Here is a 20,322-nt window from a genome sequence, read left to right on the forward strand (position 1 = left end):
CACCATGATGTATTGCTGGTACTGTTAATCATGACCAAGGTTGGCCGGGCATAATTGCTTATGCCTGTAATCCGGGCACTTAAGGAGGCTGAGGTGGGCAGATCACAAGGTCAAGAGATGGCGACCATCTGGCCAACATAGAGAAACCGTGTCTCTACTAAAAATACAAAAATTAGCTGGGTGTGGTGGCATGCACCCTGTAGTCTCAGCTACTTTGGAGGCTGAGGCAGGAGAATCACTTGAACCCAGGAGGTGGTGGTTGCAATGAGCTAAGATCACCCCACTGCACTTCCAGCTTGGCAACAGAGAGACTTTGTCTCAGAAAAAAAAAAAAAAATCATGGCCAATGTCATGTTTCTCCATTGTATACACTCACCACCTTGGAAACAAGTTAGTAAGTCCAACCTACAGTCAAGTTGCGGGGCAGGGGTGGATTTAAGGATTTAAGCTTCATCTCCTAGAGGGGTTTGGGGAGTATTTACATAAATTATATGAAATTCTCCAACAAGGAAGCTGCTTTTTCTAGGAAAGGTCTTTGCCCATTATTCTACTGACTTACTGGGCTTTTTATTTGACTTTTTAAAAAGAAGCTCTTTAGATAAGATCTCCATAAATACTTGGATAAATTACTGCAATTTTATATTTGCATATGAACAAGTAGAGTTTTGTTGATGCAGGGTTGTGTGGCCTTCAGTATCAAAAAAAAGTTTCATCTGATCAGCACTTAAAAAATAGGTGCCAGAATCATTAGGGCTCATAAAGTTTTCCATTTTTATTTTGGTTATTCTGCGGTGGGTAACATAATATTAACAACAATAAAAATTTATCTTAATTTTACTGCATTCCTGCAAAGTGACAGAATACCAGGACAAGGAACCTATTCTGGCATGCATATGTCTCAAACCAGAAAGGTTTGGGATGAATATAATAATGTAATAAAGTATTTTCCAGAGAGCTCTGGGCTGTAATAGGCATGGGGTCCTGCATTAAAGACTTGGCTTTGCCACTATCACCTCTGCCAAGACAGAGTGTATGGTTTCCACACTTGTAAATTAAGTAAACTCTATTTGTGAAGTCCTTTGTAACTTCAGTAGTTTCTAGAGTTGCTTGAATTTGTGGGGACTTCTTGCAAGGATATTGTGAAGTATTGTCACCTGGACAGTACGGAAGCGGCATCTCCTGCTGCCATTTATATAATAAACTTGGATTTGGAGGCAGAGAGAGGAGGCAGAAAGTGTGGTACGGACATTATTGCAACCTAAGTAAACCACTTAGAGTCTAGATCAGTGTTTGGGAATGTACAAGAAAGCAGCCGTAGTCAAGAAGCGTAAAGTAGTTAATATTGAGTTATTTTCAGGTGGTTTTCTGTTCTTTTTACTCCTAACACTGACGTGCATAATAAGATAAATAATCTGGTGAGTAGTGTGCTCATGTTGTGCTGAGGCATTTAGCTAAGCACCTTATATATGTTTTTTATCTCATTTAATTCTGTCACTGTGAGGTAGAGAGTATCTTTAACCCCTGGTTCCTAGTGGGAAAACAAAGCCCTATTTGAAATAATGTGTCCAGTGTCTTTAAATTGTGTAGATGCATACCTAGAATTTCAAACTGATGGTCTGAGTTCTGAACCCATCTAATTAATTCATCCTAGTGGGCTATCTTGTGGATATGCTGATTTTAGTAAAACAGCTCTAAGAATGTGATGTACATTATGAGTGATACTTGTGGTTTGAATGGTTTTCTTAACAACATGAAAATTTGAAGATATTTTGAGTAGATTTGTTTTTGGGTAAAACTTTTTCCCCCATATGTTCTGTAATTAACTACCCCCCCCCCAACCCCACCACTTTTTGAGATGGAGCCTCATTCTGTCACCCAGGCTAGAGTGCAGCTTGGTGTATGATCATGGCTTACTGCAACCGTGGACTCCTGGGCTCCATCAGTCCTACCATGTTAGCCTCCCGGGTAGCTGGAGCTGCAGTAGTGCAACATCATGTCCTGTAGAGATGGGATCTTGCTATGTTGCCTGGGCTGGTCTTGAACTCCTAGCCTCAAGTGATTCTCCTGCCTTGGCCTCCCACAGTGCTGGATTACAGGTGTGAACCACTGTGCCCTGCCAAAATTAACTTTTTATTCTAAATCAAGAAGAACATAGAGGTGTCTTTTCTGGGACTAGTAATAAGAAATTGACAGCATCAGGTTTTCGGCTATTGTTAAAGTATAATTATTACCATATTGGTATGTTGATGAAGAGATTGCATGGCACACTTCATCCTTTCATCTTCAGACAGTATGACAAGGATAGGTATTTCCTTAATATAGAGTGACTTTTGTAAACTACTATTTTATAAATTGGTTCAGATTAGTTTTTAAAAAGGGTGAAATTGTAGAGTAGTGATATTGCTCAGCTCTTTTTCAGAGGGATAAAGCACTAAGGAGAGAATGTGAGGGTAGAAATCTAATAAAATCCTCACAAATCTGTATTAGTTACAGAAAAGTCAGTTATAGGCCAGGTGCGATGGCTCACTCCTGTAATCCTAGCACTGTGAGAGGCTGAAGCAGGTGGATTGCTTGAGCCCAGGAGTTCAAGACCAGCTTGTGCAGCATGGTGAAAACCTGTCTGTACTAAAAATACAAAAAAATTAGCTGGACATGGTGGCGGGTGCCTGTAATCCTAGCTACTTGGGAGGCCAAGGTGGTGTGAGCCGAGATTGGCCCACTGCACTCCAGCCTGGACAACAGGGCGAGAACTTGTCTCAAAAAAGAAGAAAAGAAAAGTCACTTACAATTATGTGGGCTTTAAAAAACCTGACCGCTAGTCCTCTGTTTTTAGTTTTATCAGCGGATACGTAGGAATTCCATCCTCTTTCATGAAACTGCAGTATGTCATTGGCTTTCTGTTCTCAACATTTTATAACGTTATAAGACTCACAGGGAAGAAATAGTTTCTCATTAAGAAAAATGTAGTCAACAGTATAATTATGTATTATGTGCTTTAGGAAAAGCACTGGGGAAAAGTATTTCCTTGGGTATTAGGTCTCTCATCAGAGGTTAGCAGAGGGAGTTCTTTCAGCTCAGGACAGACATATCTGCAGAGGAAGTGAGATAAGACAATCAGCTATAGCAAGATGTTAGCATATGTAGTTAAGTTTACGGAAACATAATTTGAATTGGACATGAGTTTTTGTTTGTTTTTGAGGCAGTCTTGCTCTGTCGCTGAGGCTTTATTGTGGTGGCATGATCATGGCTCACTGCAGCCTTGAACTCCTGGACTCAAGCAGTTCACCCACCTCGGCATCCCAAGTAGCTGGAACTACAGGTGTGAGCCACCGTGCCTCACTCATGTTTTTTTTTTTTTAGTGACAGGATTTTACTTTGTTGCCCAGTCTGGTCTCAAATTCCTGACCTCAAGCAATCCTCCAGCCTTGGCCTCTTAAAGTACTGGGATTACAGAGGTGACCTCTGTGCCCTGCCCGTGAGTTGTAATGGCTGATTCTGTAGTATGCGTCATTCGTTGTCATTTGCATGCTTTACTTTATATATGGTTTTCCCAAGTCGTTAAATGTATATACTTATGCAACTTTTTTTTCTCCCTGGTGAAAAGATATACATATATTTAGAATTAGCCAGCTGGACTCAGTCGAGATGATCCCAGTTTTGTTGGCAACATCCAAAGCGTCGTAATCAGGAGCCAATCGAACATAAGCCTTCTCTCCATCAGGCCGAATCAGGGTGTTGACCGTGGCCACATCAATGTCCTAGAGCTTTTTCACAGCTTGTTTGATCTGGTGCTTGTTGGCTTTATAACATCAGAATGAACACAAGTGTGCTGTTGTCTTCTGTCTTCTTCATGGCAGACTCAGTGGTCAGCGGAAACTGGATGATAGCATAGCGGTCAAGCTTGACTCTCCTGGGGGTGCTCTTCCCAGGATATTTGGGCTGCAGATATTTGAGTCACAGTGTTTTGGTCTCCTAGAAGGTGAGTGGTGTGTGAATCTTCTCTTTTATTGTGGGTGTGGATACCTTTCAACACTGCCGGGGCCTTCAGAGCCTTCACTTTGGCTTTGGGTTTAGGAGGGGCAGGAGCTTCATGCTTCGATTTTGGTGCCATCTCGTGAAAAGGACTCTGCAGCTTTTAATGTGTACAGTTTGCATTATGTGGTTGTACTAGATTGTGAGTCTTTTTTGGACATTTGAGTTCTTTCCAGTTTATTGCTGTTTTCAGCAGCACTTGATGAATAACTTTGTTTTTGCATAGGTCTGTGAATATCTTCTTTTGGGATAAATTGCTAGAGGCTAGGGTAAACTTTGCCAAACTACCTTTCAGAAAGCCTGAGCTAATTTACAGTACGCTTATGATATGGTTTGGCTCTGTGTCCTCACCCAAATCTCATTTTGTGGCTCCCATAATTCCCACATGTTGTGGGAGGGACCCAGTGGGATATAATTGAATCATGGGGTCAGGTCTTTTCTGTGCTGTCCTCATGATAGGGAATGAGTCTCACAAGATCTGATAGTTTTTAAAGGGGGGTTTCCCTGCACAAGCGCCCCTCTCTTGGACTACTGACATCCACATAAGATGTGACTTGCTCCTCCTTGCTTTCTGCCATGACTGTGAGGTTTCCCCAGCCACATGGAACTGTCTGTAAGTCCAGTTAAACCTCTTTCTTTTGTAAATTGTCCAGTCTTCAGTATGTCTTTATCAGCATCATGAAAACAGACTTAGGTAACTTCTCTCAACATTTTTAGTGGCCAGGTTTTCTGTGTTCTCATCTAACATCCTGTTTTGCCAGACTTGCAATGAATTCCATATTGTCTTTTTTCTTAACTCAATCTTTTATAAGGAACCCTTGTGACGTTGGTGTAATGTTAAAAGTGTGTCCTTAGCTGGTGGCACGGTAGTTGGAAGTTTTCTCTGGGTCATGGTGATGTTGGGAATAATCGTGTTAAAGGATAATCTGAGCCCTCTGTACTTCTTAACGTGGTGGTGCCTCACCATCCGTCAGACTGGCTTCAGGGCCTTTTTTCTCTTGGATTGCTTGGTGGTGAAATCAGTACAGCCTTGCCCATTCTGATTAGTATGTTACATTACTGATAGTGCAGTGTTAAGAGAAATACAAGAAACCTGCGTGTAAAACGTTTCACTGTGAAGTTAATTGGTCTCCGAAATGTTTTGTCTTTGTTTTGGTTTGAGGATCATATGTGGCGAAATTAAACTGGTGGTAGATAATAAGCTTGTTAACGATAACAGAAGAAAAGCGTTTCTGGTTTCTCTTAGAGAAAATGGATTCTGAGTCCAACCTGTGGGTCCAAAAGAATGAGAGAAGATAGAATGTTACTAGAAACTGACTATACAGTTCCACTTTCTAGTGGATAGTTGACTTCAGTAGTGTTTGATTAGCATCTAACTTCCTTCTTGAGGAATCAGAAAAGGTACAAAGGGAACTCAGGTTACCAGACAGTGATTGAGCCGGTTCAATTTTTTTTGAGGGAGAGTCTTGCTCCATCACCCAGGCTGGAGTACAGTTACAGTCTTGTCTCATGTCGACCTTTGCCTCCTGGGTTCAAGTGATTCTCATGTCTCAGCCTCTTGAGTAGCTGGAATTACAGGTGTGAGCCACCACGCCCAGCTGTTTTTTGTTTGTTTGTTTGTTTTGCATTTTTAGTAGAGCTGGGTTTACTAAAAATGCAAAACAAACAAAAGTTTTGCCAGGCTGGTCTCTAACTTTTGACTTCAAGGGATCTACCCACCTCAGCCTCCCAAAGTGCTGGGATTACAGGTGTGAGCCACCATGCCTGGTCTTGAGTCAGTTCTAAGGGAAATCGTTCATTTATTTTTGTCAGCTTGGAATATTGCAAATCATAGTATTTTTGAAATAATCTACCCATGGGGATAGAGTTTATGCCCTTAGAGGGTACGGTGCTCTTATTTTTTTTTTCTTCTTTCCCCACCCTGGTACAGTGCTCTTATAAAGAGAGGTACAAGAAGAGAAGGAGCAGGTGACATTCCTGAGATCAGGGCTACACAAGTTGCTGCCCAACCTACTTCGTTCTCATACTTCTCAGTCTGATTGCTGCGGTGAAGGAAAGGGAATAAATAGAACAATGTACTCTCTTTCTAAAACTTTTTATTAATTGGCTACCTAACCTATGTTTTGCATATTAATTTATTTAACATTTATGAAGCACTTACAATGTGCTAGACGCTGAGGATACAAAGGTCTAAAAGATGTCAACCAGTGGAGGAAAAAGAAAATCATAATTGCTATTATTTGTTAAGTACAGTTTTTCATCATAGTTTTTTGTTGTTGTTTCCTTTTTTTTTTTTTGAGACAAGATCCGGCTCTATCACCCAGGCTGGAGTGCAGTGGCGTGATTTCGGCTCACTGCCACCTCAACTTCCCAGGTTCAAGCAATTCTCCTACCTCAGCCTCCCAAGTAGCTGGGACTACAGGCACGTGCCACCACACCTGGCTAATTTTGTATTTTTAGTAGAGACAGGGTTTCACCCTGTTGGCCAGGTTGGTCTCAAACTTCTGACCTCGGGTAATCCGCCCACATCGGCTTCCAACAGTGTTGGGGTTACAGGCGTGAGCCACTGTGCCCAGCCAGTTTTTGACTTAAACTTTCAACTTTAAGGTGGTACAAAAGTGATACACATTCAGTAGAAACTTTATTTTGAATTTTGATCTTTTTCTGAGCTTGCAATATGTGGTGTGATACCCTTACATACCCTACCTGGTTCTCAAACTTGTCAGTCTGGAGATATTCAACCCATTTTTTTTTTTTTTGGTCAGTAAGCTTTGTTAGATGATCTTGCCCAACTACAGGCCGATATAAGTGTTCTGAGCATGTTTAAGGTAGGCTAGGCTAGGATGTTCGTTAGGTTGGGTGTATTACGTGCATTTTTGGCTTACAATATTTTCAGTTTATGGTGCATTTATCAAGACTAACCCCATTGTAAGTTGAGGAGCATCTGTATGTACCAAGTACTTAATAGGTGGCCTTTCTAATCCTCATGGAAACCCCTGCAAGGTGGGCATTATCTTCTTCTTTTTTCTTTAGGGTTAATGATGCTAAGTCCTTGTTCATCATCACTCAGCAACAAAGTGGCTAAAATGGGATTCAGGTCCGTCATGGGATTGAGTCCCAGATGGGAACTCAGAGCCTGACCAGTGTTAGGATCTGGTGCAAATCACTTAACTCCTCTTTTCAAATGTGAACTGCAACAGTTTTTATCTTAGAGGATTTTGTGTGTGTGTTATGTGACAGATACCTGAAGTGGTTAGCCCAGTTACTGGCAGGTACATAGTAATAGTTAATAATTACATCAGCTCTTACTGGCTCCTTACAAAGCCATTGTTCTCTCCACATATCTTTATGCAAACCATTAATGACAAGAGTCCAAGCTTTCATAGAGGAGGTGCCCCAGTGTTAGGAAAGTATTGAGAAGTGTGGACTGCTAACCTGACTAGGAGAGTAAGAGCACATTTACCAAAGATCACCCTCTTTGTGATCCTTGAGGTGGCTGATGGGAAGAGATAGAGAGAAGGAAGTGGTTAGAGGAAAGACGTGGCAAAACAGAAAGGCACAGCAATATAATGACCACGTGAGGGATGGAGTCCTGAGTATGGGACATAGGTGAGAAAGATAAGCAGGACAGATGATGAAAGGTCTTGCTTGCCATGGGCTTTTTCCCTAAAGACAATGGGGGAAGCAATAGAAGGATTTCTTATTTTGGAGTAATTTTAGGTTTACAGGAAAGTTGTAAAGACAGTAGTACAGAGAGTTTCCATATACCCTACACACAGTTTCTCCTGTTACTAACATCTTACATTAGTATGGTAGATTGGTTACAATTAGTGATTGATTCATAATTATTACCTGAAGTTGGTAATTTATTCACATGTTCTCAGTTTTTACCTAATGCCCCTTTTCTGTCCCAGAATTCCACATTACATTTAGTTGCCTTGTTGCTTTAGGTTCGTCTTGACTGTGACACTTTCTCAAGATTTTTCTTGTTTTTGCTGATGATTTAGTTTTGAGGAGTACTCATCAGAAATTTTGCAGGATGTTTCTCAATTGGGATTTGTCTGGTATTTTTCTCATTGTTATACTGAGGTTGAGTTTGGGGTAGGAAGACCGTAGAAGTAAAGTGCCCTTTTCATCCCATCCGAGGGTACACCGTACCATCAACAAGACTGACGACTGCTGATGCTCACCTTTGTTCTCTGGCTGAGTGCTTCACAAACACAGCTGAGTTTGTTAGAGGTTTCAGCTGTAAAGTACTCTTCCACCCCCTGCCCCATGCTTTTCCATACATCCCCCTTTTTTGGAAAGAGGTCACTATATACAGCGCACACTGAAGGGGAAGGGAGTTATCAGTGTCTACAAAAGGACTTTAAACATGGAAAGTGACTTGATAAGAATTGTGCTTCAGGGCCAGAGACAGTGGCTCCAGCACTTTGGGAGGGGAGGCGGGAGGATCCGTTGAGCCCAGGAGTTTGAGGCTGCGGTGAGCTGTGATCACATCACTGTACTCCATCCTGGACAAACAGAGCAAGACTCTGTTTCTTTAAAAAAAAAAAAAAAAAAAAGAATGAATTATGCTTCAGAAAGATTGCTCTAGGTAGTGGAGAGAATGAATTTGGAGAGACTGAATTTAGCCTGGAACCCTTAATTAAGTCAGGACAAGATGAGAAACCACAAAGTTGGAAATTGAAGGTTAGTGGCAACAGGGATAGGTTTGAGAAAAGTGGAAGAGATTAGTGGATGGGGCTCAGTGGATTTTGCAGAGTGTGTATGCTCGAGTGCTAGCGGGAGATGAGGGGACTCCAAGATGACTTGCAGCCATATTGTTGGGCGTTGGTGACTGTACAAATGATAGTGTTAATTTGTTTTAGATAAACAGGAAGAAACAGCTTGTTGATAGTGGTAAGAGTAGATGAGAGGGCAATAAGCTGTGGCAGAGATGCTTTTTGAGTTGTTCTTGACTTAATGTGTGACTGAGCTAACTGCTGAAGCCCTTTCTGTCTTTCTTCTCTCCCTGTCTAGCTTTGTTCTTGCCTGCCTTTTTATTTCTTACAATCCTGCTCCTATTTTGGAGGTAGGGGACTAGTGGGGGATACTAGACCCCTTGTTAATCAACTGCAATGTAAGTTAAAATATTTTTTTAATGTTTTTGTTTCTTAAAAACAAGCAAATAGAGAGAGCACTTATCATGGAGGAAAAAAATCTTCAAAGAAAAAATTTGTTCAGTCTTCATATTCTTTGTGAAATCACTAATCTTTGAGGGGAGAAATGTTTTTCCATAAATTTAGGAGAACATGAGGTTTGAGTTTTTAAGGACTTTACAACATACCTGTATTTATTGTAGATTTTAATTCCAGAGAGCTGGTGATTGGAAATTATGGATCTATTTGTTCCAATTTAAACTTTCAGCATTTAAAAAGCAAGAGATTAGAGAAGTCAGACAGTGGGTATGTACTTTGTAGACAGATACAGGAATTTAAATACCAAAGTTGCTTCTGACCTTCTCATTTTATAGAGAATGAACTGTTGCCAGTTAAGAATTCTTAAGCCATTTAATTTAAGTGTAAAATACAAAATACTTAATGGATATCATGGGGAGGAAATTTTTTTCCTTTTTTTGAGACCAACATGGTGAAACCCCGTTTCTACTAAAAATACAAAAATCAGCGCATGGTGGCATGCACCTGTAGTCCCAACTACTCTGGAGGCTGAGGCAGGAGAATCTTTTGAACCTGGGAAGCGGAGGTTGCAGTGAGCCAAGATCGTGCCACTGCACTCCAGCCTGGGCAACAGAGCAAGACTCTGTCTCAAAAACAACAAAAAACATGCTGTACCTGTTAGCAGGCTTGCTGTTACTTACATGTGCCTCCCCACCCTCTGGCAATCACTAATCTTCTTTCTGTCTGGACAGGTCATGTAAATAGGTTGTGGATTTTTGTGCATGGGACTGGCTGCTTTCGCTTCCTGTTTTGGAGTTTCATTCATACTGAGCATGTGTTAGTATTTGATTCCCTTTCATGGCAGTATAATATTCTGTCATATAGGCATACTGGATTTTAAATTCAGTCATCAGCCTATGGGCATTTGGGTTGTTTCCACCTTTTAAGTAATGCTGCTATGAAGATTTGTGTATAAATTATTATGTCGATCTATGTTTTTATTTCTCTGGGTTGTAAACCTAGGAATGGATTTGCTGAGTTATATGATAACTGACCTTTCGAGGAATGGCACCATTTTAAATTCCCATCATTTTAGCCAAATAATCTGACTAAAAACAGGCAAGAGATCTGAATATACATTTCTCTGTGGAAGATATTCAGGTGGCATATTCTCTACCTCTTTATTCATCAGAGAAATGCAAATAAAAACCACAGTGAGAGATTACTTCACACCTGCTGGCTAGAATAAAAAATCAGATAATAACAAGTGTTGCGGAGGATGTGGAGACATTGGAACCCTCAATCCTTGCTGGTGGGAATGTACATGTAAGTTGCTGTTTTGCTTCCAAACAGTTGACAAGTAAAATATGGCATTATAGAGTGAGAAATAACTCAGGATTTCAGAGCAGAACTGAAAATGTGCTACAAGAGTATTTTCCTTAGTGTTGGACTAGGTGATATTAAATTTGAACACAGACATTATGTCAGGTTACATCAAATCATACAGTGAAGGATTTCTCTCTAATTCTTAAAAAAAGTTTTAGATGTATATGAACATTAATATACACAAAATAGTATTTGTCTGCTTAACACTGGACTTTTCAGAGAACACGAAACATTACAGTGTGACAAAGCAAGCTCTTCCTCTCTTAAAATGACTATTAACCTGATTTTAAGAATATCTTTATTGTACACATCTTACTCTTTAAATGTACCCCATAATTAGTAGTACCAATTTTATATTTTCAACATTTAAGTTATGATATTATACATTTTCTTTAAGTTGCCTTTTCTATTCAAACTGGTTGATAGCTGTAGATCTGATTTTTGTTTTCCTGTATTTAATTCCTTAGAAGTCACATACAACAGTTTATCCAATCCCTGTTGATGTATTTTAAAGGTTTTCCTCTATATTGGTCCTGTAAACATTTCTGTAGTAACTATCTGTGTTACTATGTAGGTAGGGCTCTCCAGATAAACAGAACTACTAGAATATATATGAGTGAATCTATGTATATATATTCAGAGGTTTATTTTAAGGAATTGGTTTATGTAGCTGTAGGGGCCTGACAAGTCTGAAATATGTAGAGCAGGCCTGTAGGAAGGGATCAAGGCTTCAGTCTCAACTTTCGGAAAAATCTCTATTTTTGCTCTTACGGCCTTTAGGTGAACTGGATAAGGCCCACCCACATTATGAAGGGTAATCTCCTTAAGTCAACTGATCGTAGATCTTAACTGTATCTACTAAACACTTTCACAGCAACACCTAGATTAATGTTTGATTGAATAACTGGCTAATAGGGTCCAACCAAGTTAACGCAGAAAAATGAGCAACACACTGTCCTTCCGTGTGTACCTCTTAAAGGAAAATCTCCACCCATAGTTTATACACTTAATGAAACCATATGCTGATGTTTTCCATTCTTACTCTTTTTTTAAAATGCTGAATAGGAGCCCAAAATTCAATGTGAATAGATCTGACCACTGGTTGGAAAAACACTGCACACTCGTATGTATAGTCTAGAAATGGAACTCCGGGCTCACAGGGTATCCATGCTTCCACTCTACTGTACGTTGGCAGTGTTTTCTCTGAGGTAGTTGAACCGCTGTACAGCCCCACTAGCCTTGGGAATGAACCTTCTTTCTTACCCTCTTGATGGCAACTGGTGATTGCAGTTTCCTTGCAGACCTAATTATTCCAGGCAGGTCTGGGCTTTAAAACTTGATAAAAATCAACTTTAAACAAAGAGAGTTGCCTGTGTTAGCACCTTCAGCAAATATTAGTATCTGCCCAGAAATTAATGACATTTCTTTGTTTTCATTGCACTGACATTTTTTGACTTACATATAGCAAAACTGAATAATTTTTGGTGCACATTTTTGTGAACGTCAAGATTTGTCAATACTCCTCCCTTATTCCTGAAAGATAACTTCCAGGACCCCTCGTGGGTACCTGCAACTGCGGGTTGTATATTGTGATTTCTGCTGTGCATACATGCCTATGATAAAGGTTAATTTATAAGTTAGACACACTGAGAGACAACAAACTAATAATAAAATAGAGCAATTACAACAATATGTCAACATCACCAGCACTTCAGGGCTGTTATCAAGAAAAACGGGGACCTGAACGCAAGTGCTGTGATGCTGTGACAGCCAATTGATAACTAAGATGGCCGAGGAATGGCACACGGCACCTGCAGAGGGGACATGCTGCACAAAGCAGTGACGCACATCCCAGGAGGGACGGTGAGTTCATCCTGCTCATCAGAATGGGCACCCCTTAGAATTCAGGAATTATTTCTGGAATTTTCAGTTGAATGCTTTCAGACTGCAGTGGGTCATGGGTAGCTGAATGCTGACGGGGGGACTACTGTTGTTTCATGTAACACCACCGCAGTTCAGATAGTGAAGAGTTCCATCTCCCTCAAGAACTACCTCAGACTTTCCTTAACCTTCCTCACACATCTAGCCTCTAGAAACCTTGGATCCGTTCTGTATCCTTGTAATTTTGCCTTTTTCAGAATGTCGTGTAAATGAACTTGTACTGGCTTCTTTCAGTCACTGTAAAGCTTTGGAGATAACGTCTGTGCTGTTGCATATATAAGTAGTTCACTGTTTTTATTGCTGTGTATTGTTCCAGTGTATGGATGTGCTACAGTTGGTTTATCCATGTACCCATTGAAGGACGTTTGAGTATTTCACAGTGTTTGGTGATTGTGAATAACACCACTATAAACAGCTGTGTGCAGATTTTATTGTGAACATACACTAATTCTGTAGGGTATATGGCTGAACAGTGGGGTTGCTATGTCAGTCATTTGGTAAATATAGTTATATCTTTGTAAAAAACTAGAAAACTTTCCCAGAATGGCTTTGTAATTTTGCATTTACTCCAGCAGCGTATGAGAATTTCAGTTGTTCCCGTTCTTGACAGCACTTTGTATTGTTGATGCCTTTTATTTTAGACAGCCTAACAGGTAAATAATAGTTTCTCATCATGGCTTTAATTTACATTTTCCCAATGGCCAATGATGTAGAGCATCTTTTTATGCAGTATGCCACCTGTATATCTACTTTGGTGAAGTGACTGTTAAAATATTTTGGCCATTTTAAAAAAAATTGGGTTATTGGTCAGACAATGGCTCACGCCTGTAATCTCAACACTTTGGGAGGCTGAGGTGCGTGGATCACGAGGTCAAGAGATCAAGACCATCCTGGCCAACGTGGTGAAACACCCTGTCTGTACTAAACATAATTCTGGGTGTGGTGGAGCATGCCTGTAGTCCCAACTACTTGGGAGGCTCAGGCAGGAGAATCGCTGAACCCGGGAGGTTGTAGTGAGCCGAGATTGCACCACTACATTCCAGCCTGGGTGACAGAGCGAGATTCCATCTCAAAACAAAAAAAAAACAACCAACTGGGTTATTTTCCTTATTGTTGCCTTTGAAGGTTCTTTCTGTGTTCTGGACGCAGGTCCTTTGTTGCATATGTGATTTGCAGATGTCTTCTTAGGTGTGCAGTGTGTCTCAACGGCGCCTTCTGCAGAGGAAAAGTTTTACAATTTATTTAAGTACAGTATACCGTTAAACAATGTTTGCATTGTGCTTTTGGTATCATTTCTAAGATCTCCTTTCCCAACCCAAGGTCAAAAGGATTTTCAGGTGTTTTTCTCTAGAAATACTTTTTTTTTTTTTTTTTTTTTTGAGATGGAGGCTTGCTCTGTTGTCCAGGCTGGAGTGCAGTGGGGCAATCTGGGCTCACTGAAACCTCCACTCCCAGGTTCCAGTGATTATCCTGCCTCAGCCTCATGAGTAGCTGGGATTACAGGCACGCGCCATTATGCCTGGCTAATTTTTTTGTACTTTTAGTAGAGACGGGGTTTCACCATGTTTTTCAAGCTTATCTTGAACTCCTGAACTCGTGATCTGTCTGCCTCGGCCTCCCTAAGTGCTGGGATTATAGGTGTGAGCCACTGCGCCCAGCCAATTTTTCGGTTTCACATGTAGTTCTGTCATCTGTTTTGAGATAATTTTGAGGTATGGATCCAAATTAATTTTTTTTTAAATGTTCATTTTGGCCAGGCACGGTGGCTCACACTTGTAATCCCAGCACTTTGGGAGGCCAAGGCAGGCAGATCATGAGGTCAAGAGATCAAGACCATCCTGGCCAACATGGTGAAACCTCGTCTCTACTAAAAATACAAAAAAAAAAAAAAATTAGCCAGGCGTGGTGATGCATGACTGTAGTCCCAGCTACTCGGGAGGCAGAGGCAGAATTGCTTGAAACCGGACCACAGAAGTTGCAGTGAGTGCACCACTGCACTCCAGCCTGGCGATAGAGCGGCACTCCGTCTCAAAAGAAGAAAAATGTTTGTTTTGTTTTTGCACATGGACATACATTTGCTCTGCCATCATTTGTTGAAAAGATTATTTTTTTTGGTTTGATTTTGCCTTTGTGCCTTTATGGAAAATCATGTGATCCTGTATGTAGTTCTATTTTTGAACTTTTCCCATTTGTTTCTCTATCTTTATGCCAATACCATACATTCTTGGTTACTGAATTTGTATAGTCTTGATTTAAATAGCATAGGTCTTCCAACTTTGCCCTTTTTCAAAATTGCATTGGCTGTCTAAGGTACTTTGCCTTTCTTTATATGAATTATAGAATATTTATCAATTACTGCAAAAGAATGTGCTACAATTTTGATTGGGATTGCATTGAATCTTTAAAGCACTTTGGGAAGAATGCCTTCTTAATGAGTCTATATCCATGATATATGTCTGCATTTCCGTAGGTCATCTTCAGTTTCTCTCAGCAGTCTTATAGTTTCAGTGTACACGTCTTCCTTTATCCCTAAGTTGTTTCATATTTGATGCTGATGATGTTTAACTTTGATTTTTGATTTTTTTAAATTGCCGGTATATAGAAATGGAATTGATTATTTACTATTAATCTTACTTCCTACAGCCTTGCTAAACTATTTATTCCAGGAGCATTTTGTAGATTGTACAGAGTATAGATTTTCTACACAGACGATGGTACAGTTTTGATTGCACCGCTCCACTCTGGATGCCTTTTATTTTGTTTTACTTTAGACTTTTATTGGAAATATAGCAGGACTCATTTGTCTCTGTATTCACTTTGGGGTCCCTCCCCACACATATATTTGTTGACTTTAGTTTTAGATTATGTGTAGCATTAGCATTATTCTGAAAGTCAGAACTACGTATATATCTATAAAAAGGTATACTCGGGCTGGGCACGGGGGCTCATGACTGTAATCCTAGCACTCTGGGAGGCCAAGGCCAGTGGATCACAAGGCCAGAAGTTCAAGATCAGCCTGGTAAGCATGGTTAAACCCCACCTCTACTAAAAATACACAAATTAGCCAGGCTTGATAGTACATGCCTGTAGTCCCAGCTACTTGGGAGGCTGAGGCAGGAGAATTGCTTGAACCCAGGAGATGGAGGTTGCAGTTAGCTGAGCTCAAGCCACTGCACTCCAGCCTGGGTGACAGAGTGAGACTCTGTCTCCCCCCGACCCCCCCAAAAAAAGATATACTCCATCTTTTTTGTTATATTCCTTTCTCATCTATATTGTCTTTCCGTCTACAACATAAATTCAACTTTTAATTTTACCTAACTCATACTGTTCACACTTTGAGTCCTTCCTTTTCACTATTTTATTGTTTCTTTAACTGCCTCTCATATTTTACTAAAAATGTAAAATTCACTCTTTATAAAACCTAAACACATTGGTTGACAGAGTTAAAGACAGAAGATCTAGCAGTGTCATAAGAGAAGAAGGGCGTCAGCCATGCTGCGGGCTTCCCAGATCTCTGTTTATAGTAGATTGTGGTTTATTTAGTTGCATTTTTCCCCTAGAGTTTAGGTTCCATAACTTCCATCATATTTTCAGAGTAGTTTATTTTCATTGTGTGTATATATTTTTTAATTTTAATTTTTTTTTTTATTTTTATTTTTTGAGATGGACTCTCACTCTGTCACCCAGGCTAACGTGCAGTGGCACGATCTTGGCCCACTGCAACCTCCGCCTCCCGGATTCAAGCAATTCTTCTGCCTCAGCTTCCCAAGTAGCTGGGACTACAGGCATGCACCACCACGCTCGGCTAATTTTTGTATTTTTAGTAGAGACACGGTTTCACCATGTTGCCAGGCTGGTTTTGAACTCATGACCTCATGATCTGCCCACCTCAGCCTCCCAAAGTTCTGGGATTACAGACATGAGCCACACTGCACCCAGCATGGAATAGTTTATTTAAAGGGGGGAAAAATGGCCAAAATTACCTTAAGAATGAATAAGTTCAGGCCTAACCAGTATGAAGGTGTGGTGAAGCTCTTGTCTAGAGTCTTTACCTTTTAAAGATGTTTTAGATATGTGTAGTGTAATATATGACAGTTGCTTGCAGTTAATTCGGTGATACATGTCAGCTCTATCCCTGACACTTGCAAACCTTTCAGCCTACTATTTTGCATCACAGATTTTTAAGAATTAGTATCCATTTTAGAAGTTTTCTCTCAGGTTAATATTTTTAGATATGGATGTTATTCTTTAATAAGGCTGTTAAAAGAATTTTGGGATTTCTGTTGCCAAGTCACTAAAAAGTTAGGCAGAGAAGGGTAAGGGTGTTGCAAGCACACATGAAGAATTAACATTTTCAAAGAACCTTTAGGCCGGGCACGGTGGCTCAAGCCTGTAATCCCAGCACTTTGGGAGGTTGAGGTGGGTGGATCACGAGGTCAAGAGATCAGGACCATCCTGGTCAACATGGTGAAACCCCATCTCTACTAAAGATAAAAAAATTAGCTGGGCATGGTGGTGCGTGGCTGTAATCCCAGCTACTCAGGAGGCTGAGGCAGGAGAATTGCCTGAACCCAGGAGGCAGGGGCTGCGGTGAGCCAAGATCATGCCATTGCACTCCAGCCTGGGTAACAAGAGCGAAACTCCGTCTCAAAAAAAAAAAAGAACCTTTAAGCAACTTGCCACATGTGGATTTCTTGTTGGATGTCTCTTGTCTAAGAGCAGAGCAGCATACTGTCAAATCAGTAAAAGTAAAGTAGGAAAGGATTTGCAAGTTGAAGTGTTTCAGCAGACTCTGTAGCCTCCCCCATCTCCATCCTCACTCTGTGATGTTAGTGTGTGGTCCCATTCAGTCCGATATAGGCAAAAGGTGGCTGACATCATTTGTTTCTGAGGCTTCAAAGACCTAAAAGGTATTGTTACTGATTACTTATTATATGTGTTAAATGCTAATAAGAATTTTGTTTTTTCTTTCTCCCAAGCCAAACTGGCAAGACGCAGTCAAGAACGGGACAATCTTGGCATGTTGGTCTGGTCGCCCAATCAAAATCTGTCAGAAGCAAAGTGTAAGTCTTGGAGCACTTTATTTTCCACCTTTCTTGTTTAAGGTTTTAAAGGTACCTTTGAAGCTAAAAGCTTCTATATGTATTACTTTTCTCTTATATTTTAAGATAAATAATTCGAAGAGTTATAAAATGCATATTTCTTATTTTGAAAATTTATTTTTTGAGATGAAGTCTTGCTCTGTTGCCCAGGCTGGAGTGTAGCGGCATGATCTGGGCTTACTGCAACCTCTGCCCCCTGGATTCAAGTGATTCTCAAGCCCCAGCCTCCTGAATAGCTGAGGTTACAGGCTCCTGTCACCACACCCGGCTAATTTTTGTATTTTTAGTTGAGACAGGGTTTTGCCATGTTGTCCAGGCTGGTCTCAAACTCCTGACTTCAGGCCTGCCTCGGCCTCCCAAAGTGCTGGGATTACAGGCATGAGCCATTTCTCCCTGTGATCTATTCCAGTTTTGAGCTTGTTCTTTCTTACAGAGCGCTAAAAGTCTCCCTCCCTGTAATTTGTGAAAGCTTTGTTTTCCTGAGCTTTGCCAGATAAGTCTGCTTCCATACATGTCCTTTAAATGTTCAGTCACTGTATCTCCTTTACTGTCTGAGTCGAAGCTCGTTGCTTTGAGTGCTTTTTCAGATGCTTTTATTTTGGGGTCTCTGTTCATCTCGTTGCCCTCCTAAGTATGTTCCAGTTGGTCACAATATCCATCTTAAGTCGTACTCAGAACTGAATATTAAGAATGCTGAGCATTTCTGAAAGCTTATGTCAGCATAGGACTACAGTGCTTTTCGTGCTCCCATCTCCTTCACTGTTCACAGTAACCCAGGAGGAAGGCTTTGTCTCTGGTTTGTAGACAAACTTCTGTAGGCTTTGTCTCTGTAGAGACAGCTTCCGCACAGACAGTGAGTGCTGGGGCCGCAGGTAGTACCCAGGCTTGCTGATTCTTCACTCCTGGGCCATACTCTTACCTGTCCCTCAGGCTGTGTTCATTCAGCCTGTCAGCCACTATCTTTCTGTTACTACAGTTTAAAGTTGTATTAGTCACTTTTCCTATTGTATTACCTGTTGGAGTCTTTTGAGTCAGAATTTAATTTTATCTTATTTTTCATAGACCTAGAAGAAAAAAAACAGAATATGGAAAGTTAAATCAATTTTTCAACAGTGATATTGCCTGTAGAATAAATTCACAGTTTTACTTTAAGCCCTGATTATAATTGTTTTCAAAGTTTAAAGTTGGCTAAAACTTTAAAAACTAACCTGTCCACTGAGGTTCCCAGTGGACAGTGAGCTCAGCTCATGGCTCAGACACACCTAAGCCAGGGCAGAGGTGCAGGAGGACCAAGTTTTACAAATATTAATAATACACAATTCTTATTGAGGCCTTTGAAATGGACCATTACCTGGAATTACAGTCAGAGAACAACTGGCCAGAAAAACAGATTCCCGAGCCCGAATCCAGGTTTGGTTTCAGAACCGGAGAGCTGGAATACTGAAGAGAAGCCAGAGGAGCCCCAATGTGGAGGCAGCCTGGGCGAGGCCCGGATCCCAGACCCTAGACTGCCAGGGGTGCTGTCCCCTGACTGCTCTTGCCAGCAGGGCTTCCCAGGGGTCCCAAGCAAGGTGGGCAACTTCTCTTGGGAACTGGAGGATGCTTTTGGCCAAGCTTTCCTCTGGGGACATGCTGGTGTCCCAGTTGCAAAGGTGGCCCCTGCTGACCTGGAGATGGCACCAGTGCGCCAGGCCACCTTTAGGGAGATGTCCCTTGCTCTTCGCCCTCGGGGTCAGCACCGCTTCCAGGTCCCTGTTGCCTCCAGCCCTTCCCATAGCTGGAAGCTAGCAGTGCTGGGGCTCAAGTTCGTCCCAGGACACTGCACCCTGCACATGGGTCTGCTCCCTGCACATGGGTCCCAAACCCTTTGGGGGTGCTGAGACTGTGCCCTCCTGCTGTGGAGCAGCAGCCGAGGTGGGGCTGGCAGCAGGTGGTGGGATGGGGGAGAGGGTGAGGCACCTGGGTGCTCAGGGACCTGGGAGCCGCCCTCTCTGCCCCTGCCCCAGCAGCTCTGGTCTCATCCCGCGTCTTGGCCCCTTTCCTGGCTGTAGCCACCACAGGCCCCTGCTGAGTGCTAGAAATAGGTTCTTCTCTTCTTCCAGAACCCAGCTCACGTGGGAGGCCCCAGTAGCAGCTTCGGGGTCTGCACCTCAGGCGGCTGCACAGCAAACCCGTGGAAATGACTTGTCAGTGTCAGGCAATGGAAGACAGATGAACTAAGCCAGGGCTCATCGGTAGTGTTCACATGAAAATTGAAGAGGAATGTCGAGATTTATGTACTTTGTCATGGAAAGGCTTCCAGACATACTTTTCAGGGAAATGAAGTTGTTAGGGTGGAAGGGCCTTGGGCTGCATGGGACCTGGGAGTTTTCCTTAGGTGGGATAAAAAAAGATTGACTTTATAGAATTGTCTGTCCTTCCATTTATTAAACAAGTAAACACCTAGCACTTACAGTGAACAAAGTTCACTAGAGAGAAGGGGCTCAGCAGGATGAGGACAGCTTTGTAGAAATGCATTATTTTGTAATCAGTAAAGAGCAGTGATTTCTACTCTGGGGGAAAAACCCCCACTAACCTAAAGTAACATTTACATATTGTGGAAAGTTCATAGATAAAGAAAATTATAAAGAATTTAAAAATATTTACCTATTATTCCATCACCCAGAGGTGATAACTGTTAAACATTTTGGGATACTTCTTTC

The 20,322-nt window shown here is 41.3% G+C and overlaps 1 protein-coding gene across 2 annotated transcripts in view; it reads left to right on the forward strand.

Moving 5' to 3' along the window:
- Positions 1 to 20,322, forward strand: part of RCOR1 (REST corepressor 1) — a 136,166-nt gene that overhangs the window by 64,593 nt on the left and 51,251 nt on the right. For both annotated transcript variants that reach the window (XM_078335796.1, XM_035261573.3), the window contains exon 3: positions 17,498 to 17,581. In XM_078335796.1, coding sequence (XP_078191922.1) covers positions 17,498 to 17,581 — 84 coding nt within the window. The remainder of the gene's footprint in view (positions 1 to 17,497; positions 17,582 to 20,322) is intronic.

Source organism: Callithrix jacchus, chromosome 8, assembly GCF_049354715.1.
Source record: "Callithrix jacchus isolate 240 chromosome 8, calJac240_pri, whole genome shotgun sequence".
Lineage (NCBI taxonomy): Eukaryota > Metazoa > Chordata > Mammalia > Primates > Cebidae > Callithrix > Callithrix jacchus.